Source organism: Colletotrichum acutatum (genome assembly GCF_030867785.1).
Source record: "Colletotrichum acutatum strain CBS 112980 chromosome Unknown BDZ83scaffold_127, whole genome shotgun sequence".
NCBI classification, from domain to species: Eukaryota; Fungi; Ascomycota; class Sordariomycetes; order Glomerellales; family Glomerellaceae; genus Colletotrichum; species Colletotrichum acutatum.
The window spans coordinates 31,877-52,020 of record NW_026849121.1 but is presented as its reverse complement, the minus strand read 5'-3'; the positions used below and the strand labels follow the sequence as shown (position 1 = coordinate 52,020).

Genomic DNA, 20,144 nt, shown 5'->3' with positions numbered 1-20,144 from the left:
TAATCGGTTCCTACAGCTTGTTCAACATCATGTGACCATGCGACATTCTATTGGCCTCGTGGATGTTGTTGGCATGCGTATGGTCATGTGAAGGCTGACTGCATATTGTTTGTCACTCGCCTTACTGGGGTACGTAGACTGATTGATTCATTCCGAATATCTTCTCAAGTCTAGTAGCTTGATTAGAATCAAGGGCGTTTTTCAGCGACAGATTTTGATTATGGATGAAAGCTTATCACACGCGTTGCATGCCTTGATCTAAATAATATTCATGAACCTTTACACGAGAGAACGCCTGATCGCAATGCGGGAAAAATGACAATGGAAACAGTGGTAGTACACAACAGAAGGACTTCTGCCTAAAAGTCTCTGCTCTCTCCAATCTCACACACATCAAACACTCCCGTCGGAGGCAAGCCCTTCTTCTTCATAGCCTCCTGAAGCAGCTTGGGCGGCTCCAGAACCTCTTCCATAGTCAGAGCCCACGTTCCCCAATGAATACCCATGGCACGCTGACACCTGGTATCCTGGAAGATCTCGACGGAATCGAACGGGTTGGCGTGCATCCCCGAGAAGGCAACACGGGGGTAGTATGCGCCGATGGGGATCAGGCCGAGGTCAAACGGTCCTCGGAACTCGCCAATCTGCTTGAATTGCGGGCACATGGGAAGATGGGCGTACTTTGGGCCATAGTCGTCGACGTCGAGCGGAGTCCACGGCACGGCGCGGTATCCCGTGTCGCCGCCGAACCAGACCGACTTGCCGGCCGACTTGACGCCCCACGAGGCCCAAAGCGTCGTGTCCTTGTCAAAGGGCGTGCGGGCGGAGGTGTGCTGGCAGGGGAGGCAGGAGACCTGGGCGGTGATGGACTCGGGCGCCTCGTCAACGCCCTTGTCGATGTTGAGGGTGATTTCGGCGTCCTCCCACCAGTCGAGCTCCGTGACGTTCTTGAGGCCGGCGTTCTTGAACCAGGATTCCAGGCCGAGGCCGACGAAGAAGTGGGCCTTTGGGTTGTGCTTCTGGATAGTAAGGACGGACTCGTGGGAGAGGTGGTCGTAGTGGCTGTGGCTGATGAAGACGGCATCGACAAAGGGTATGTCGGCGAGGTCGCAGGGTTTGGGGGTGAAGCGTTTGGGACCCATGAAGGAGAAGGGCGAGCAGCGGTCCTCGAAGACGGGGTCGAAGAGGACGCGCAGGCCGGAGGGGAATTCTACGTAGTAACAGGCGTGGCCGAGCCATGTTGCGCGGAGCTTGTCTGAGGCTGTGCGGTTGGGCAGGAACTCTGGCTTCTTGACGGTCACGGTTGGCGGGGTGGTGTCTGGCCACTTGAGCTCGCCCGTTACTTGTGGCCTGCGATGGTGGTTAGATAAGATTGAGTGGAAGTGAGGCCGGCGCAGAGCAGGAATGGCCGGGCTGTGAGAATGAGAATGAGGTTGATACGTACCAGAGGACATGACGGACCATTTTGGAAAAGCCGATGCCATCACCGAAGGAAGGGTGGACGTTCTTGAAGCCGACTCTATTGCCGTTCTTCGTGACGTGGTGAGGCTTAGACGAGGCATCCTCGGGTGAGGGACCAAGATCTGGGATCTTGGTGACGGTGGTTGAATATGAGGCCATTGAGAGGGCGAGCACGGAGGCCGGTGTTGCTGAAGCTTTTTTAGTACCGGGACGTATGGGTGGTTGCTGGAAGAAAATGCGAAAGAATTGTCTGAACTTGGACATGGTTCATCAAAGGCTCCCTTTTCGAGAGGTGTGAGGGGATTCTGAGATATATAGAAAGATGGAGGTGGACTTTGCTACATATGCAGAATGTGACACAAAGAAGAGAAGAGGGAGGGATGGGAGTGGAAGAGACAAGCTCAAAGTGGTTGCAATCCGCGCTCGCCGGCCGGGGAATTAGACTAGACGGAACGGGATCCACTCGGCGTTAGCGAGAGCAATGAGCCCGGTCCGAGAGAGAAAAGACGAGGTAGGCAGTCAACGATACGTGTGCAGCACTCATTCAGTGTCATGCGGTGAGGCTTGGTTTTAATCTGCACGTCAGGTGTGCGATTGCGAGCCGCAAGAATGATTGCCTATGAGCCATCAGTCCAATGGCTCTAAAAAGTGAGCTGTTCTCCCTGTCGCAACGCGTCAAGCATCTGCGTGTCACTACCTTACCTCCAAGTCATTGTATGTAAGTCGGCGCATCTGATTGGCACGTCAGTGGAGATACCGGCTTTTAGGACAACCAAAGTCCCCTAACCCGCCCACGGGTGTCCCCGTCTCACTGGCAGTCCATTAGCCCATGCGAATAGAGCAGCCCTGAAAGTTCAAGCCACCGACTCCGGCTTCCAAAGTCCCATCTCCCATCACCCACCAATTTAAGGTACTTTGGCTGAGCTATTGCACTTGGCTTGCTTGGGTGCGAGTGCGGGGGTTGCTAAAGTCCGGCCGTATCACATTACTTGCTGCACCGCCCGGCGGCCCATCGCGGAGACGTGGTGGAATGATCCCTCCGTGGTGCGGGATACCGGGCCAACGACGCTAGTCCTTTTCGGTAACCCAACTCTCTGTTCACCATCAGAAGTCATCGTTTTTGAAAACGAAGACAATCAGGTACCCTAGGACAGGGGACCCAAGTACCCTAGAAGAGTTTAACATGCGGCCTTTGGCCAACTGGGGGCCGCCTCTTCATCCTTACACCACATTTACGAATTACGTTTATTGTTCACACATGGCAGAGTTCACGTAAGCATGCATGCAAAACAACAAGAGAAACGGTGACTGGAGCAAGCGAGCATGCGGCCACATGCCCATATCCTAAAAGGACCGCACTCGCATCTGACAACCTGACTTCGATGCGCCTCACATTCACCATCCATGAGGAAGGAAAACCACATCTTCATCTTTGGCAGCAATTTCGTATTCCTACATTGATATCCTCTAGACTGCAATGGAACGACCGCCCGTAGGAATCTCCAACAACATCTTCTACACCAAGGCCCACGAGAAACGACCATGACCAGCAAAGTCGAACACCCTCTTGTCCTGTTCCCACTCCTGCCTCTCCATGGCCCGTAAGTATTGTGTCTTAGCCCTGCGCATGTTGACCGGGTACTTGTATCTCATCGCCAGCTGCAGCCGCTCGCTCTCCTGCTCCTCCTCGCGGCGAGCCCAGTCTTTTTGGCGCCGAGTCCATCCTCGGTCAGAGTCGGCATAGTCTTCCGTTTCCTCAGTTTCTTTCCCTTCTTGCTCTTCGTTGTCGTCGTCCATCATTGTCTCCAGGCCGTCGATCTCATCTGGAAATTCCACTGCTCCTCTCACAAGCTCAAGGCTGAGGGGTCGCGGTTTGCGAAGAGACGAAAGCGACACGGTCCTTCCTAGGGGCTTGACTTCAGTCGTAGTGGTATTTGAAGTAGCTCCCGTTGTTTTTGCTGCTGTATTCTCCTCGCCACGGCCAATCCATCGCCGCAGTTTCGCTAGGTTATGCGGAATATGTTCAAACCGAAACGTCTTGATAACGAACTGGTTCCGAAGACAGTGCAGCTCAGCCTCGCAGTCCTGCACGAGACCAGCATACAGGACCCAAGTAGGTTTATGTCCGCAAGTTTTCGCCTCGCTCTCCATCTCATGGGCCTCTCGCAGCCAGCCCTGGATTTGTCGTGTTGCGTCCCGTGGTAAGCGGTGCTCCTGTACGAGGCGGTGGACATCCCGGTACTCTGCCCCTTCAAACCCGTCGCGCCATGTTTGCACCTTTTTGTCCAAGAGTGGGATGCTGCTTTGTCGGCATAGTGCGAGAATGGTTGATTCCCAAACTGCTGCGTCGGAATTTGCTGCTAGTTTATCTGGCGGGGCGTGTTGTTGGTGTTTTGTGGGTGTAAGGGAGTTCATGTTGGCTGCGGCTGGCATTTGGTTGTGATGTGGGGGTTTGAGAATAAGAGAGATGGTGCCCATGATCTCACACAGACAATATGCTATGAACAATCACCGCAGATTCTCGATTCGCTTTTTATATCCTGTCCATCAACCTTTGCGTCTCGAGGCGGAGATAGCTATGGAGTTGTGCCTCTCTCACGTAAAACTTTCCCCCGTGGAACTAGACGACTGGGCCCTCCCTTTTACCTGGACGTCCTCAGAAACGAACTCAAGCCACAAAGGTATAAACAAAGTCAAAAACAGCAAAACAAGTTCAAATTCATCGGGACTGTGCCGTCCCTGTCGCCGTCATTATCTGTCATCATGGTATCTGAGAAACAAGAACAAAAGCAAGCCCTGGACTAAAAGTTGCGCCCGAACGGAACGCTCATCAAGAAAACCAATAGACGATTCTCGCAAAGAAAACGTCCATCAAGCCACCCAAAGAACCTTGCAAAGCAGATCTCACATATTGATGTTCCGTGTGTCCTCGCCCATTTCCTCGCTGCCCAACTCTGCCTGGACCTCATCGGCCACGAAACCTTCGTAGTCGTCAAGGTTCTTTTGTACGTGAATCTTGAATTTGATGACATCGTTGAGCATGCGGTCAATCTCTGTATGCAGCTCTTCTCGTAGGGAGTTGGCACGAAGCACGAGCTGTTCGTATCTAAGGTAACGGTTAGTACCGACGCACCAGTAGCTGCGATTTGCTTGGACTTACTCGATGCTGGTGTTCATCTCACGTTGCTCCATCAGCTGTACCGACTCTGACAAAGTGGCTCGCATCTTGGCGAGCTCCTTTTCCATCTTTTCGATCTGGGCATCAGACGCCATCTTTTGGGTCGTTGTAACCTGTGATAGTTGTCAGTATGTGGTCTATGGACCGGGGCAAGCATACTGCGTACCTCCTTGGTCTTCTCATATTCTTCCTCAGCAGCGCGGACACGATGCTCCAAAGCCTCAACTTCGTTACGCTTGTCTTCGATTGCCTCCTTGATGCCATCAAGCAGATCATGATCCTTCATCATGTTGTCCATAGCAATGGTCCTTCTTTCAGAAATCTCTTTTCTGAGCGTGAGAAAACTGTTCTTGACCTGTCCGCGCAAGTCGAGGTTGAGAATGTGAGCCGCTTGGTAACCAGTAACAGGGTCAGCAAGCAATCGGTCGCTTGAAGAAACGCCGCCAGAGCCCTTCAGCTGGGAAGAGCTGAAGTCCGGTCCATCGTTGACCGTTACTTGCAATTCGTAATCTCTGCCGTTGGCGTTGACTGCGGTCGCAGGTATAAGCGCAATCTGATACGCCAAAGTGTTGTATCTGTCAACCATTCTCTCAAGTTCGTCCAGCTTCCTGCTTGCCTCCATCTCCTTTTCGGCGACCTTCTTCTTGACGTCCTCCAATCTTTGCGATGCCGACTCAATTCCCTTCTGGAGACGTTCCCGCTCAGCAGTCATGCGGTCGATATCCTGCATGCTGATGCCGAGATCGTCCACAGCTTTTTGCAGTCCTCGTCGCTCGTCCTCTACCTCTCTCAGCTCCTCATTGAGCTTATCGAGCTCTTCGTGAAGGACATTGATTCGGGTTTCGTACTTGTCAGATCTCTGCATGGCAAGCGCATTGTACTCCTCAAACTTGATCTTGTCCTCTTCCATGATCCTGAAGTGGTTGTCGAGTACCGCGGGATCCGGTGTGGACTTTTCAAGATCCTCAATTTCTTGCAGAAGTCGGCTGTTCTCTGCCTCGAGCATTTCAAGCTCGGAGGTGTACTTGGAGTTGGACTGCTCGAAAGCGGCAGCCATCCTTTCAATATGAGGGGCCAGTGCTCGGTTGGCATCGTCGTCGTCTGCGTCCTCGTCCATGGCAAGCCAATCCCTATATGCCTTGCTCAAAAAGTCGAAAATGATGCGATCGCCGGTGACGTCGATACCGCTTTCGAGACAAGCGTCGTCGTATCGGCTACAGGCGTAGCCATCCAGCATCTGCGCCAGCTGCATCATCCAATGCAACAATCCCAGGAATGTGCTCCAGTTTTGACCACCAACAGCGGCAATCTGACTCTTTGTGATGCTTCTCTCATACGGGTACCGCAGCTGCTTCAAGATGGGCGGTACTTCCTGGTCGATGTTCTTCTGGAACTTGTGGCTCGGGTCAATTCGCCTGTACAGCCATTGGAACATGAAGTTGAAATCCTTTTGCGTAGGAGACTTGATAATGTTTTGCGATAGGGTGTGCTTCATCTGCATTTCGAAGTTGTTTTGGGCGAGGTAATCCAGCAGCTCCTGTCCTATCCTAGCCTGGTATGATCTGTCTCGCAGCGGGCGGGGGTCTCGCGGTACGCCAGCAGGCTGTGGTGCTTGCTGAAAGAAACTCTGGTGGCTCATGGGTCCGGCGGTTGATGTTCTTGCACGGTACACACTGCTCCTCCTATCGTCTTGTGAAGATCGTCCTGGCGCAGGTGTTGGCGCGAAGGACTTGTCGCGCATCGATGATGTTCGCTTCACCGAGGACAGGCCAATGTCTGCCAGGTTCGTTCCGGATGATGAGCGCTGGAACATGGGCTGGCTAGGTCGCGATAATGCCAGAGATTGTCTGGAGCCGGACATGGATCGGCCATGGCTGTTCGAGTAAGGCGCGCCTGCGCCGACGCCTGAGGCGGATCGCTTCATCGCTGATGCGGGTTGAGGTAGGCCAGTGTTGTAGTTGATGCCTCCTAATGTCTGCACAAGATGTTATTAAGGACGAACCTCTTGAGGTCATGGGATCGCGGCAGCCTGGTGTTGAGGAAGATGCTGACTTCTCTTGGTCTGCGCACACTCCACAGGCCGGTGTCTTGCGACATGGTCGGAGGGAGCTGAACGATGGTAGTTCTGGTGCCAAATCGCAGTCGACGGACTTGCGAAAAGACTTGCGGTGCAGGTGTCAACAATTGCGAGTCGCGGGGATGGGAGCAGTTCGTTGCGCGACGAATTCAAGTAAAGATGTATGGTTTGCGCGCGCGTGCATGCGTCGTGAATAAGGAGGTGCAAGTGGGATGGCAGATCGGGTAGCAGATGCAAAAGTGTTGTTGCTCTGGAGCAAGTAAACAAATTGTTCTGCCCCTCGTTTATTGGCTGCGCACTGCCCCTCTCAAACAATGGGCGATGGGTCCCCGGCTGCCACGGTCTCGGTGATGCCCAACACGTGACGGTGAGCGAAGGACATCCGGACGGTACTTGCTCGGCATTTCTCCGCATTAGGTAATCGCTCCAGACATTTCCCCAGCCGCTGCTCTACGCCGAAGCCTCGGCTCAGGATCCGGCCACCCATTATTGCACGGAATCAGGTCGCGAAGGGCCCTCTGTCATTCCTTCCAACTGCACATGCCTTTTACCTTCGCCTCCATTATCGCGAAGCGTTTTCTTCATTGAAGAAGTTCGCGGTGAGATTGACAAGGCGACACATTGAACATGGCGATACGAGAGGATATCGTCGCATCAGCGGTATGGTGACCCCAATCCCAATGTCCAGTGACGGCCTGCTAACTTGTAGATAGACGCAGTGTTAGTACCAACGAACCGATGCATCGCGCGCGAGACTATACTGACTGGACTGTAGTTCTGCAAGACCCCAGCGTTGCAAGCTCATCCATCGAGAGCCGCATGTCTTTCCTTAGAACTAAGAACCTGACCCAAGAAGAAATCGATGCCGCTCTGTCAAGAGTCGGCGTACAAGCTGCGCCGGGCCCGATGCCGATCGCTCAGCAGCAGCAGCAGCAGCAACAGCCACAACAATACTACCAGCCAGCATATCCTCCTCAGTATCAGGCATGGCAACCTCCGCCGCCGCCTCCTAAGAGGGACTGGAGAGACTGGTTCATCATGGCAACAGTCGTTGGTGGTTTCAGCTACGGCGCATACACTCTGGCCAAGGTACGGACTTCCACACCTTTGGTTCTGCGGATGTAAATGACTAATAAGGTCTAGCGGTACGTGGTTCCTCTGATTGCGCCGCCGACACCCGAGAAGCTCGAACAGGATAAGAAATCGATTGAGGAGCAGTTTGACAAGGCATTCGGACTTGTGGAGCAGCTGGCCAAGGACACAGAGGAACTCAAGGCTACGGAGCAAAAACGGACTGAAAAGCTGGACACGGCCCTGGAGGACATTGAAAAGATTATGACAGAGCTGAGGAACGCCAACCAGCGACGGGAACTCGAGACACAGCGCGTCAAGGACGACGTGCAGATCCTCAAGGATTCCATCCCCAAAGCCATGAACACCCAGAAAGACCTCACCGACTCGAGACTGAAGGAGGTCAACACCGAACTCACTAGCCTCAAGACCCTGATCACACAACGCATGACCGCTGCGTCATCATCTACACCCGCCAACGGTCTGCGAACTGGTGCGACCGCTACGCCCGCTCCTCCTGCAAGCAGCACGGAGGCCGCTGCCAGCACCGAGACTCCCAAGCCCGCCAGCACGCCGACGTTCAACCGCCCTTCTCCGTTCAGCGGTGCCACGGGCGCAAAGGCCTCAATTCCGGCATGGCAGATGGCCATGGCTAACAAGGACTCTGCTGCCACACCGGCAGCAACAAACGGAACCACGTCCGACAGCAACTCCCAGCAGCAGGCATCCGCTTCCTCATAATTGGGCTAAAAAGGAAACACACTGTACAGTATGCATCTATGATTTCATTGCGTCATGAACAGGAGAGCGACGGGTATAATTGCGCGTGTGGAACTTTTTTGGAAAAGAAACGCTTGTACAGAGTAGTAAAGGTAGATATAAGCCTTGAAGCTATGTACGTGTACGCGGCATAAAACATCCGAAAGCGACTTTGTGTGTGACAGTTTCCCACGTGCAAGAGCCAGAAGCCCAGCCCAACCCCGGACCGCAGCTCCAGGGTTCAGAGGCGTTGTGAACGTGTGAGGCTGGCCAGGGTTCCATTGACGTGTTTTACATGGGCCGGTCGCTATCTCGGGTGTTGCCATAGTTGTCCCGTAAGCGAGGAGGGTCTCGCGGGGGTGAAAAGGTTCGTTGGCGAGTGTAGGAGTGCGTGTCAACGTCTCACCGCGAAATAAGCCCGTCTCATTCACCTTTAGTACCTTTATTTATTGCTAGATGTGAGGCGTTCATAGATGAACCAGGCTGTCACGCAGTCAGTTTCAAGGGCCGATTACGACAGACTAATTTTCAATGTGCAGTTTGAGAGGATCCGCATAGATGTCGGCCAGGCAGAGAATAAAGAGGGCGTGAGTATTGAGAGAGACTGTATGGAAAGCGAGGTAGGTACAAATAGCTATAAAACGCAGGTATCTGGCGATCTTCGCAAGCTCGACTGAAATGGGGTGGCGTCGCCCGATAGTGTTGCGGGAGCGCGCCTGAACGCCGGGGGCCCACTGCCGGAGCCGTAGGATTGGGTGCATTTCTTCTTCCATCTAAGCGACGTTAATCATCCGAGAGGGGGGCTAGAAAACTAAAAACGGAGCATGAGAGCATGGGGGTTTGGTGTCTTGTGTGGGACGTGGTGTCTCTTTTCTTTCGTGAGTCGCGCTTGATTCAGCAACGGGCGCAGATCTCACTCTAATAGTGTACCACGTTGGAGCTTTACGCTCCTTGCTTCAACCCACAGACGATGGAGTCCATTGTTTGAGAAGCAGAGTGAAGAATGCAGGATTAGGATGAGGGGTGATGGATCGTTGAGTCGAATACCTATCTGAACTTTTGGAGGGTGGATAAGCATCTCTTAGTCTAAATTGCCAGCCACCTCGAAACATGGCGGAATGCTACGAGCAGTAGCTTTGTGCAAGCCTTGAGGTGGCTTCAAAGCGCTCTGTAAGTAAGGTAAGTATCAGTTGTCAACCACATGGTGGAGGCCTTCGGAGCAAATGTCAAAGAGTGTTTTGATGTCAAACACTGACACATTCGTCTTTGCCCTCCACCATCTAAGTAAATATCTGAACATGAAGGCAAAAAGAAAGGAAGAAGAAAATCGCCCAGCTTTGGTGCGAAACGTATGCCCCGCGACATCTAGTCAGGAATACGGAGCAAGATAGAACCGTAAAGAGCACTGGAGCGGGCCGAAGAACAAGCAACGAACATGTTCCACCCTTTCCCGCAACAATTTCCTCTTTTGACCGTCCTTGCGGAGCGAATACCAGCAACCCCCCCGGGAGCCACCGCTGTTGATGAAGCAAAAGCCAACAACCCTCATCTTTCTTGCGGCTTGCCGACCGTCTGGTCTTTTGACTCCTTTCCAGCAACGGTAATACTCCAAACATGACGCCTGCCAGGCTCATCCCCGCCACTGCATCTGCCATCTCAATCAATCGTCTCCCTTCCCCCGATGGACGGGCTGAAGCCTAAGGTAGCCGTGTGCTGCTCAGAAGTTAATACCAAGTAGTCGTCGATTCAGACTACTTTCTCATCAACTGTCCACTCACGGCTTCTGGAACCCTTCGCATTGCGCTGGGCCTCCTCGTGAGTGTCGTCCTGCGCGCCACTCATATTCAATCTTGGCCCTCCTTCGGCCCCTCGGCCTCTTCTGACCCTCCACTCCATCCATCATCGCTGCTGGAATTGCTCCGAAACCCCAATGGATTAAGAATTTGGAGTGACCATGAGGATGTTCCCCAATTTGGAGAACTACCCTCTCTACGGATACAACACCATTAGTAGCCTTTAGCACATGATGCAAGGGTTAAAGCGGGAAGCTAACGGCGAGGGTAAAACTTGCCTTAGACCGCTGCGCATTGGTTTGATGGCCACAAGCGATTAGTCGAGGGAAAATCCCATCAACCGAGGCACCTTTTGGGGTTAACCGACATGTCATCGATTTGTCTGCCATTCACCTGAGGTAGGCAATTCGCCTTAGTCGCCAACGAAGCATCCCCTGCCTCGTTGGCTTTCTTTTAATTATCCAATACTCTTTTTAGTTTCTTACTTTGGCTCATGTCGCGGACACTTGTGGGCTACCATCCAGTCACCGTTACATTGACATTTGTTTTCTTCTCCATTCTGGTTCTTCCTATCCTCCTTGTGCCGTGGCAGAGTGCAAACACGTTCCCGCTTTCCCCACAACAGCAGCTATTCCCATCCACACTACGCACACGCACACACTCCACGGCAAGCTTCCTCAGCTTACCCTGTCTTCTCTTCGACCTTGGTACCCTGCTCCTAGAGGCTAGATACATCCCCTACCCAAGGGACCGCCGATTCATACGGTGAGGTGTGCGTGTGAGTCTGAGTGGCTCCGAATTTGATGCCCAGGGGTGTCCCGCAACCAATTCCCTCCTCATCTGAACATCCTGTCGACCCCTAGCCCTTGACCGTTGCTACCTTCTATCGACAGATTGCAGCCTTCTTTTGCTGCGTAGCGTGTGTTGTTCCTGGTGTTTCAACCACGTCAGGCATAGTAGCCATCTTGGCCTCGACCCTTCACTTGCTTCTTCTTCTCTTATATATCCCTTGACTAGGCCGTCGCCTATCTTCCCTTCCCCTCCCCTTTTTAGCCATGTCCCGCTCATCCTTCGACTATCCGAATCCTCTCAATATGGACCCTGCCCAGTTCAAGTTGCTGTTGTCGTTGCTGCCCAAGGTGCCCTTGATAACACGGGTAGCACTGCTCCATGTTCTACACTTGTCAAAGTCGTCTCAGTACCTAGATCTGCGGAGCGATCTCATCATCTCGGTGCTACGTTCATACCTTCAGCCGGCCAAGTTGCGCTCCATCACGTCTACACAGAAGCTCGCCAACCGTGATAGTGGCGTCAAGGGGAGAATATGGGTTGCCACATATGCCAGCCCCGTACCGCCAGAAACCGACGTGCGCGACGCCATCATCGGGGTCATACAGTCAACCAGGGCCCCGGATACGCCAGAACTCAAGCTGCGATTGCCGGATATCGTGCCAGTGGAGGCCGAGTGGACGGGCTACCGTGCCGGTGCGACGGAAGAGGAGCGACCACCCGCGATCGGGGAGAAGGAAAAGTTTGAAAAGCTACAGAAAGAAGTCACCAGCCCACTCACGGTGTTATATCTTCACGGAGGAGCGTACTATCTCTGCGACCCGGCAACCCACCGACCAGCTACGAAGAAGATTGCCAAGTTGACCGGAGGCCGTGTGTACTCGGTGCGGTATCGCTTGGCTCCGCAGAACCCCTTCCCGTCGGCTCTGCTAGACGCCTTGGTTTCCTATTTGACTCTGCTATACCCGCCACCCGATGCCTACCACCAAGCCGTCGACCCGAAGCACATCGTAGTTGCCGGAGACAGGTGAGAAAGTCTCAAGCATGAGGATATCAAAGAGGAGATTTTGCTTACCAAAAGTCTATAGTGCGGGAGGCAACTTGAGTCTATCTCTACTACAACTCCTCCTCGAGCTGCACAGACAAAACCGAAAGATTCGCTGGCTGGGCGAGGAAAGAGAAATCCCCTTACCCGCGGGACTCGCACTCAACTCACCGTGGATGGACATCACACAAAGCTCGCCCAGCTGGGACGCCAACGGAGAATTCGACTACCTGCCCACAGGCGAAGTCTACGCAAAATACAACCCGCCCCCCTGCGAAGCCTGGCCTGCGAAACCGCCCCGGACAAACATGTACGCCGACGACGACCTCCTCGCGCACCCCCTGGTGACGCTCCTGATGAGCCGCAGCTGGGCGGGCGCGCCGCCCGTGTACATTTGCACGGGGTGGGAGCTGCTGGCGGACGAGGACAAGTACATGGCGCGCAAGCTGCACCAGGACGGCGTGCCCGTGGTCTTTGAGGAGTACGAGGGGATGCCGCACTGCTTCGCGCTGATCCTGACAAAGATACCCAACGCGAGGCGGTGCTTTGAGGGGTGGACCAACTTTATGAAGAGGGCCGTCACGAGCCCAGAGACGATTGATTCCAGGGCGACCTCGATCAAGTCCAAGACGCTGCAGGAGGAGGTTCTCGACTTTGAGTCGTTGAGTGCCGTGAGCGCGGAGGACGTGCAGAAGAGGGTTCTCGCCAAGAAGGAGACAACGTTGGCGGCTGCGCCAGAGACTGCAGCGAAACTCTAGATCCCACCGGCAAGAAAGGTGTGGCAGTCTGGCAGATTCGCATCGTCGAAGGCTGATGATGAGCTTTACGGGTTTTCCATGAAAGGAGAGAGAGAGAGATCACTAATGATTTTTTTTGCATATTCAACATCAGACCATGTACTTATTTAAACGCCTCACGAAAAAAGGAATGATTATATGGCGAGCAATTGCACAAAGAAAACAAGATAGCTTCGCAGCACAGAAAATAGGACTCGAGTGTCCTTACCCTCGGTGCTGGGATCATCCCGTTCAACAGGCAGCGGACGGATCTCTTCAGCCAAGAAGATTATTCTTGTGCGCCCCCTTTCTAGAGCTTCCAACATCACATGTGAGGGAGGCTAGCGAAACGTGTATCACGAGTACGGAGGTTTCTGTGCGCTGATCCACGCGTTCGTGACAATTGACGAGTTGGGAAATGCTCGGGCCGTGTTGCAGTGCAGCAAGGTGAGATGTTGGATTTGGTTAAGATCTCACCTCGCACACCATGTGTGTTTGCTGCATCGGCAACGGGCCGCAGCTCGCCGTGTCACCTTTCACCTTGATGAAAACTCTCCGAGAATCCAGGGGCTCCCGCGTCTAGTGACACTGGAGGCTCGTTCAATCACTGTCACGGACTCAGAACCCACGACTGGGGGGTTATAGATCTCAGATTCATCCCTCAGAAAGAAGAGGTTGAAGGTGGCATCAATGGCTGAGGCTGGAACTACCCCTGCACCGAAGAGCTCCGGGTAAGGTAGCACCCCCTGTCAGAACCTTGATTAAGTACATGCGGGTGAGCTAAGGCACCTACAGCCCCGAAAACGTGGCGCTGCGGCGCCGGCGCAACGTCTGGAAAAATCTCACCTCACATCCGAAATCTCATTGACGTAGCGCTCACTCACATTTCATTCTCACCCTCACCCTCGTGTTGGATGTGAGCACACAGAGATCTCACCAAGATCTCACAAAACAAGCGATCCGGAAGGGCAAGATAGCTTAGGGCGAATAATCCATACAGGGGACAGGCACGACTAATAACGACTTCACGATGGAACGCCACAAGAAGACCGTCTCCAAGATCGCCGCCGCGGTGCGGTCCTTCTTCGACCGCAAGGAGCCCTACCGCATCTTCCACGGCTCGACAAACAGCACCCGCCCCTTCCGCCGCGACCGCGTCGTCGACATCTCGGCCCTTGGCAGCGTCCTCGAGGTCAACAAGGCCCGCCGCACCGCCCTCGTCGAGCCAAACGTCCCCATGGACCGCCTCGTCGAGGGCACCCTCCGCCACGGCCTCATCCCCCCCGTCGTCATGGAATTCCCCGGCATTACCGCCGGCGGCGGCTACGCGGGTACCGCGGGCGAGTCCTCGAGCTTCAAGCACGGCTTCTTCGACGATACCATCAACGAGGTCGAGATGGTCCTCGCCGACGGCCAGGTCGTCCGCGCCAACCGCGACAACGAGCGCGCCGACCTGTTCCGCGGCGCCGCGGGAGCCGTCGGCACCCTCGGCGTCACCACCATGATTGAGCTGCAGCTCGTCGAGGCCAAGAAGTACGTAAAGACGACGTACCACCGCACCCACAGCGTCGCCGAGGCTGTCGAGACCGTCCAGGCCGAGACGCTCAAGGCCGAAAACGACTACGTTGACGGCATCCTCTTCTCCAAAGACCACGGCGTCGTCATCACCGGCAAGCTGACGGACGAGATCCCCGAGGACCGCAAGCCGCAGACCTTCAGCGGCGCCTGGGACCCCTGGTTCTACCTGCACGTCAAAGACCGCACCCTCACCGCCGGCTCCGCCAACAGCGAGGCGACGACGATGGCGATAACATCCTCATCCGCCGTGGTTGACTACGTGCCCCTGGCCGAGTACCTCTTCCGCTACGACCGCGCCGGCTTCTGGGTCGGCGCCGCCGCCTTCGACTACTTCAAGTACGTCCCCTTTACGCGCTTCACCCGCTGGTTCCTCGACGATTTCCTGCACACGCGTATGCTCTACCGCGCTCTCCACGGCAGCGGCGAGTCGGCCCGCTTCGTTGTCCAGGACCTCGCCCTCCCCTACAAGAACGCCGAGCGCTTCGTCGACTACACGGCCGAGAACTTTGGCATCTGGCCCCTCTGGCTCTGTCCTCTGAAGCAGACCGCTCCGCCCACGTTCCACCCGCACACGGGCGAGGTCGAGACCTTACCCGCCGCTGAGGGTAGCAGCAGCGGTAGCACGGTAACAGCCCCCAAGCCGATGCTTAACATCGGCCTCTGGGGCTGGGGTCCCTCGGACCCGGCCGAATTCGTCACCAAGAACCGCGCCCTCGAGCACAAGCTCCGCGAGCTGGGCGGCATGAAGTGGCTATACGCGCACACGTACTACACCGAAGACGAGTTCTGGCAGGCCTACAACAACAAGAGCTGGTACGAGGCCCTGCGCGAAAAGTACAACGCCACGACGCTGCCGACCGTGTACAACAAGGTCAAGGTCGACGTCGAGGCCCGCAAGGGCGAGAAGAAGGGCTGGCGCGACGTCGTAAAGTCCAAGCCGCCCATTGGCGGTCTGTATGGTATCTACAAGGCTATCCAGAGCAAGGATTACCATTTGCACCGCCGGGCCGAGTGGAAGTGGAAGGGTGACAAATGAAGAGAAGTGGAAATGTACGAGTAAGAAGGTGAGGCCGCATCATGTAATGGATGTGACTAGTAATTCTCATGTCGGGCGTAGATCACGTTGGAAACGGCCGCGTATATTACCCATAGATTGCCATGCGTGGCATGTATTAGTAGTGTAGCACCATTAGCATCACAGCCAACCGAAAAAGGGGGCCTTTGGCATTTTGGCATAGAGACAAGATCATAAAAACGAACTTTTGATATTTACCATCAGGACTTGAGCCACATGAGAATCGGAGAGTGATGTGGCATGATTCAATTCATTCGTCTATTCTTCCAGCTTCATTCGTCCAAAGGGACGCTCAAATACGGCTATCTGGCCCGGTATATACGATGCCCCCATTGCGAGGTGCATTCCAAGCGCCGATTCCTCTCTCACGACAGAATCTCCGTCTGTCGTGGCCGGCGGCGTCTCTGTATTTCCTCCTCTGATTAAACTACGTAATGCTGGCCATGCTCCTTCAGTTATCATGATGTCGCAAGATCTATGCAGCCACCTCTATTTGTTTCGCAATTTCAAGATCAAAAAAGTCATTTTCGGTTTCATGCCTTGACGCTGTAGGAACGCTGGAACTTGTCGTTGACCTTCTCCAGGTAGTATGTACCGGGGGTGATGGTGGAGGCGTCACCCTTGGGGGTGAAGTCCTTCTGCAGGTGAGCCTGGTGGCGGAGGTCGCAGAACTGGAGAGTTATTGTCAGCAAACTTTCACTTGGAGACATTGTATTAGGGGAAGAAATTGCTTACAGCCTCGTAGGTCTCGGGGGCAAGCTTGGTGCGGGCCTCGAGTCTGGCGGGAATGTCGAGAACCTTGGCGAGAGGAGTGACGTCTCCGTTGATGCGGAAAGACAGGAAGCTGGCAGCCAGACCGGAGCCGTAGCTGAAAACACCAACGCGCTTGTCCTTGAGAGTGGCAGCGTCCACGTAGGAGAGCAAACTGGCAATACCGCCCCAAACGGAACCGCAGTACATGTTGCCGAGGAGAGTGGCGACCTGGGCACCGGGAGCGACTCTCTCCTGGTACTTCTTCTTGGTGAGACCCATGAAGGTCTTCTCGACGACCTTGTCGGTCAACGACTTTTCGTAGTCCATGTCGCGGAGCTCGGGGGCGACCTCGGCGAAGACGGGTGAGTCGGCATCGGCGAGGTAGTCGTGGTAAAGCAGGCGCGCGTACGACTTGGCGACGAGCTTGCAGTTGGGGGCGTGGAAGGAGAAGTAGTCGAATCTGTCAAGGCTGGTTTTGGGGATCTTGGACTCTCCGTTGGTGGCTCCGTTGCCGTTGGCGTGGCCGTTGGCAGCCTTGGAGAGCTTGGCCTCACGCTTGTTGTACTCGCGGTAAGCGGCATCCAGAGCCTTGGTGTAGCAGGTCAAAGAGTAGTGACCATCGACGTAGGGGTACTCGCTGGTGAGGTCGGGCTTGTAGAAATCGTAAACGTGGGACATGTAGGTACCACGCAGACCAGGCTCCAGAACAACGGGAGCGTTGGGGCCAACAAGCATGGCGACTGCGCCAGCGCCTCCAGTGGGGCGGGCGTTACCCTTAGCGTAGAGGGCAATGTCACCAGCGACGACAATGGCATCACGGCCATCCCAGGCGGAAGACTCGATCCAGTTGACGGAGTTAAGGAAGGCGTTGGTACCTCCGTAGCAGGCGTTGACGGTGTCGACGCCCTCAATGTTGGTGTTTTCGCCGAAGAGCTGCATGAGCACAGTCTTAACGGACTTGGACTTGTCCAGGAGAGTCTCAGTGCCGACTTCGAGGCGACCAATGGAGTTGGTGTCAATGTTGTACTTCTTGATCAGGTTGGAGGTGACGGTCAAAGCGAAGGAGTAGATGTCTACAAAAAGCGCGACAGATTAGAGCAAGCACCAGATTTGGGGAGAAGCAGACGGAGCTCACCCTCGCGGTCGTCGCAGAAGGCCATCTTGGTCTGGCCAAGACCGATGGTGTACTTGCCGGCGCTGACGCCATCGAAAGTCTCAAGCTCGGTTTGCTCGACATACTAGACGACGGGAAGCAAACAGGTCAGTACAATGCTCTCAGAATCTTGTGAGAGCTTCAATAAGGAGCGGCTTTTTGACCCGCCCGAGCCTGGGGTGGGAGATTGAGGAGGGGTAATTCTGGCAGTGCTGGCGTGTGGATTGCGATTTCGGCGCTGAGGGGCAGAGCGCGGATTTTTTTTTTTTTTTTCTCTCCCCTTTGGCTCTCCCTCTTCCAGCAATTTGGCGGTGGTGGCGCAGAGAAAAAAGCATGGTGAGACCAACCTGGTTGGGGAAGTAAATTTCGATGGCCTTGATGCCAATGTTCTCAGGTCTGGAAGCCATTTTGGGCGGCGCGATCGAACAGACTGTGATTTTGGGAGAATTGAAGTCTACGAGAAGATTGAAGAGTTAGCCAGAAAGACCTATTTTTTAACTCCCAAACACCATTCACCGCCGTTTCAACGCGCCAGGCAAACAGGTCGCCAAAGGTGCCCAACGTGCAGAATCAGGACAAGGATGTTCCAGCACCAAGGAGGGGACGGGAAGAAGAGGGGGAGGGGCAGTGAACTCGGGCCCAACGCACCTATTGGTAGAGGGTGGTCGTCTTTCCGTGAAAGTCCAAAGTGTGTGTTGGAGAGAGTTTGAGAGGATGAAGAGGGCGAGGAAGGAAGAGTAGGTGGGAGTAAGAAGAAGAGGAGGAGGAGGGAGTAAGAAGAAGAGGAGGAGGAGGGAGGAAGCTACGAATGAGAAGTAATCAGGAGAGGGAAGCAGTGGGTAAAAAGATGTTGGGACGGAGACGAACGGGAGGCAGCAGCAGCAGTAACAGTAAGAAGAGGGTCCAGAGGTCGAGGTGGTGCCGTGGTGGAAGGGGCGTTTATCTTTTTTTTTTTTAATTCTCTTGTTCTGTTTATTCCCACAGCTCTGCAGATGATAGGAGCAGACTAACGGCGGCATAGGCAAAAAAGGTACGGGGGAGTGATTTAATATTAAATCCCCACTGACGTCGCAACACACCATACAGCCAGACCATTGACCAAGGGCGAAAACGAGCTAGGTACCCGTTGAAGGGTGGGATCATAGTCATACTCGTACACCACAGGTCCATGGTCCATGGTCCATGGAGGGGATGGATGTACACCCGACTACTTCTTAGACGTGGGATGGGAGAGGACTGGTGCTACGAGTACAAGTTCTGGTCGGAACTGCTGCGACTGCGACTGGAACTGGAAATGGACGCGCATCAACAAGTAGCAACATCCCAGGCCAAGTATAGCTGTCCGCTGTCCGCTGTCCGGCGTCTACCTCGGACAGGAAAGACCACTCACTCACTCTCCCGGGCTGCGTTACCTTTCCCTTGGACAGTAACAGTAACGAGATACCCGAAACCCCCGATAGGAGAGAGCCCAGGAACGAACACCGGCGGTGGCGGCGCAGACTGGCAGTGTGCGACTTGTGTGACAACCGGTGGCTTGGTTGGGGAAGAGGGAGTGTGCGGACTGCGCGCGCAGTCAATTCGGCGCAATGCCCAGCCCGATCCAGGTTTCCGAGGATTCTCCCTCTAAATGAGCACATGTATCCGTACTCAGTTTCGCTGCGTGCTGATCTGTCTGTATAACTCTTCAATAGGTACCGGGTCATCTGCTCTGCAGTATTCTCGACTAGATAATGTAATGATGCTGCCGTATTCCGAATAATTAAGATTGGAAGCCAGGACCCTTGGAGACAAGGTACTGCTATCGTAATCATGCTTATCTGGCGCTGCGCCAAGGACACTTCCTCTTCTTGCCTCGACTGTGAACTCGGCGCATTCGCAAACTTGGCGTGTATCTCTTGACCTCGGTCTGCACTAGCACACGTTTGCCTTGGCGTTGAAGAATTGTCTTGTTTGTTCCAGCAGCGGCATGACGAGGTGTAGCAAACGTTCTCTGTAGGTAAGCTAAGGTAACTAGCAGTTAGCTACATACCTAGGTGAGGCGAGAGATCAACGACATATCGCGTCAGGGAAATTGAGACACCCGACAACCCTGAAGAGCCAGTTGGATGGTCTGCTGGGCCTAGTGAGCCGGCTGCCATGTTTTCTAGCTCGCCAAAGATATCTGGTCGATATTGTATTGCTTGAGCTGAAGCCTCACACAGCAAGAAATATCAACATAACGGAAGAACAGAGGACCCCGGTAGGCCTGGTAAAGTAGATAAGGTTGCGACGGACCCTGCGTCCGGAATGCAGTGAGGTCGTACAAGCACAATGCCAGACTGACAAGAAACATGCAGGAAGAAACACACTCGTGGTGCTGCTGCTGGGATCGAGTTGGAGGGGGACGGTGCTCTGCTGTGTGGGTGGGCAGGTATCTCACCATCTCACCTTCCGTTGTGTGCCCGGTGAGAAGGAAGCAAATCTTACTTACGGTACGGGGTACCTAAGGTACCATCACCACCAAAAGATGGGAAATGGGTTTCCCAGGCCCCCCTCACCCCCTCCATCCATCGGTACGTACCTGCCTGGACATTTTCGCATCGCATCCCGTCGTCTTCGCCCACCTCATTCGGAACGTTTGGTGGGGTCCAGGTACA

At 54.4% G+C, this 20,144-nt stretch overlaps 8 protein-coding genes across 8 annotated transcripts; 4 read left to right on the top strand and 4 right to left on the bottom strand.

Moving 5' to 3' along the window:
- Nucleotides 1–192: 192 nt before the first annotated feature.
- BDZ83DRAFT_636255 (NAPE-hydrolyzing phospholipase D) lies at nucleotides 193–2,159 on the bottom strand. The gene is made up of 2 exons (XM_060509244.1): nucleotides 1,445–2,159; nucleotides 193–1,350 (listed from the first exon to the last, which is right to left on the bottom strand). Exons 1-2 carry the CDS (start codon nucleotides 1,723–1,725, stop codon nucleotides 360–362), a joined length of 1,272 nt encoding a protein of 423 aa, XP_060360106.1. The 5' UTR covers nucleotides 1,726–2,159; the 3' UTR covers nucleotides 193–359.
- Nucleotides 2,160–2,976: 817 nt separating this feature from the next.
- Nucleotides 2,977–3,876, bottom strand: BDZ83DRAFT_756439 (uncharacterized protein; the record flags this gene model as incomplete). The annotated part of the gene is made up of 1 exon (XM_060514747.1): nucleotides 2,977–3,876. One exon carries the CDS (start codon nucleotides 3,874–3,876, stop codon nucleotides 2,977–2,979), a length of 900 nt encoding a protein of 299 aa, XP_060360105.1.
- Nucleotides 3,877–4,365: 489 nt separating this feature from the next.
- On the bottom strand, nucleotides 4,366–6,736 carry BDZ83DRAFT_756438 (HEC/Ndc80p family protein; the record flags this gene model as incomplete). Its single annotated transcript, XM_060514746.1, has 4 exons — nucleotides 4,366–4,567; nucleotides 4,622–4,752; nucleotides 4,806–6,614; nucleotides 6,710–6,736. 4 exons carry the CDS (start codon nucleotides 6,734–6,736, stop codon nucleotides 4,366–4,368), a joined length of 2,169 nt encoding a protein of 722 aa, XP_060360104.1.
- A 408-nt stretch (nucleotides 6,737–7,144) lies between these two features.
- On the top strand, nucleotides 7,145–8,681 carry BDZ83DRAFT_636246 (peroxisomal membrane anchor protein conserved region-domain-containing protein). Its single transcript, XM_060509243.1, has 4 exons — nucleotides 7,145–7,376; nucleotides 7,430–7,436; nucleotides 7,492–7,805; nucleotides 7,860–8,681. Exons 1-4 carry the CDS (start codon nucleotides 7,344–7,346, stop codon nucleotides 8,526–8,528), a joined length of 1,023 nt encoding a protein of 340 aa, XP_060360103.1. The 5' UTR covers nucleotides 7,145–7,343; the 3' UTR covers nucleotides 8,529–8,681.
- A 1,442-nt stretch (nucleotides 8,682–10,123) lies between these two features.
- On the top strand, nucleotides 10,124–10,591 carry BDZ83DRAFT_636243 (uncharacterized protein). Its single transcript, XM_060509242.1, has 2 exons — nucleotides 10,124–10,259; nucleotides 10,325–10,591. The coding sequence occupies exons 1-2, from the start codon at nucleotides 10,228–10,230 to the stop codon at nucleotides 10,554–10,556; spliced, it is 264 nt and encodes an 87-aa protein (XP_060360102.1). The 5' UTR covers nucleotides 10,124–10,227; the 3' UTR covers nucleotides 10,557–10,591.
- An 842-nt stretch (nucleotides 10,592–11,433) lies between these two features.
- On the top strand, nucleotides 11,434–12,931 carry BDZ83DRAFT_588496 (alpha/beta hydrolase fold-domain-containing protein; the record flags this gene model as incomplete). Its single annotated transcript, XM_060506141.1, has 2 exons — nucleotides 11,434–12,155; nucleotides 12,217–12,931. 2 exons carry the CDS (start codon nucleotides 11,434–11,436, stop codon nucleotides 12,929–12,931), a joined length of 1,437 nt encoding a protein of 478 aa, XP_060360101.1.
- A 707-nt stretch (nucleotides 12,932–13,638) lies between these two features.
- BDZ83DRAFT_734398 (FAD binding domain-containing protein) lies at nucleotides 13,639–15,811 on the top strand. Its single transcript, XM_060512942.1, has 2 exons — nucleotides 13,639–13,685; nucleotides 13,745–15,811. The coding sequence occupies exon 2, from the start codon at nucleotides 13,980–13,982 to the stop codon at nucleotides 15,561–15,563; it is 1,584 nt and encodes a 527-aa protein (XP_060360100.1). The 5' UTR covers nucleotides 13,639–13,685; nucleotides 13,745–13,979; the 3' UTR covers nucleotides 15,564–15,811.
- On the bottom strand, nucleotides 15,812–18,299 carry BDZ83DRAFT_636235 (hydroxymethylglutaryl-CoA synthase). Its single transcript, XM_060509241.1, has 5 exons — nucleotides 18,157–18,299; nucleotides 17,856–17,962; nucleotides 17,491–17,593; nucleotides 16,338–17,428; nucleotides 15,812–16,273 (listed from the first exon to the last, which is right to left on the bottom strand). The coding sequence occupies exons 2-5, from the start codon at nucleotides 17,913–17,915 to the stop codon at nucleotides 16,136–16,138; spliced, it is 1,392 nt and encodes a 463-aa protein (XP_060360099.1). The 5' UTR covers nucleotides 17,916–17,962; nucleotides 18,157–18,299; the 3' UTR covers nucleotides 15,812–16,135.
- Between the last annotated feature and the right edge of the window lie 1,845 nt (nucleotides 18,300–20,144).

Bases quoted from the DNA above. Each gene is read 5' to 3' on its own strand.
- BDZ83DRAFT_636255 (XM_060509244.1), bottom strand. From the start codon at position 1,725: ATGTCCAAGTTCAGACAATTCTTTCGCATTTTCTTCCAGCAACCACCC. The intron at 1,351-1,444 runs GTACGTATCAAC...CCACCATCGCAG, and splicing joins ATGGTCCGTCATGTCCTCTG to GCCACAAGTAACGGGCGAGC.
- BDZ83DRAFT_636246 (XM_060509243.1), top strand. From the start codon at position 7,344: ATGGCGATACGAGAGGATATCGTCGCATCAGCG. The intron at 7,806-7,859 runs GTACGGACTTCC...AATAAGGTCTAG, and splicing joins GCGCATACACTCTGGCCAAG to CGGTACGTGGTTCCTCTGAT.
- BDZ83DRAFT_636243 (XM_060509242.1), top strand. From the start codon at position 10,228: ATGGACGGGCTGAAGCCTAAGGTAGCCGTGTG. The intron at 10,260-10,324 runs CTGCTCAGAAGT...CTGTCCACTCAC, and splicing joins AAGCCTAAGGTAGCCGTGTG to GGCTTCTGGAACCCTTCGCA.
- BDZ83DRAFT_734398 (XM_060512942.1), top strand. From the start codon at position 13,980: ATGGAACGCCACAAGAAGACCGTCTCCAAGATCGCCGCCGCGGTGCGG.
- BDZ83DRAFT_636235 (XM_060509241.1), bottom strand. From the start codon at position 17,915: ATGGCTTCCAGACCTGAGAACATTGGCATCAAGGCCATCGAAATTTAC. The intron at 17,594-17,855 runs GTTGGTCTCACC...CCCGTCGTCTAG, and splicing joins AAATTTACTTCCCCAACCAG to TATGTCGAGCAAACCGAGCT. The intron at 16,274-16,337 runs GTAAGCAATTTC...ATAACTCTCCAG, and splicing joins CCCCCGAGACCTACGAGGCT to TTCTGCGACCTCCGCCACCA.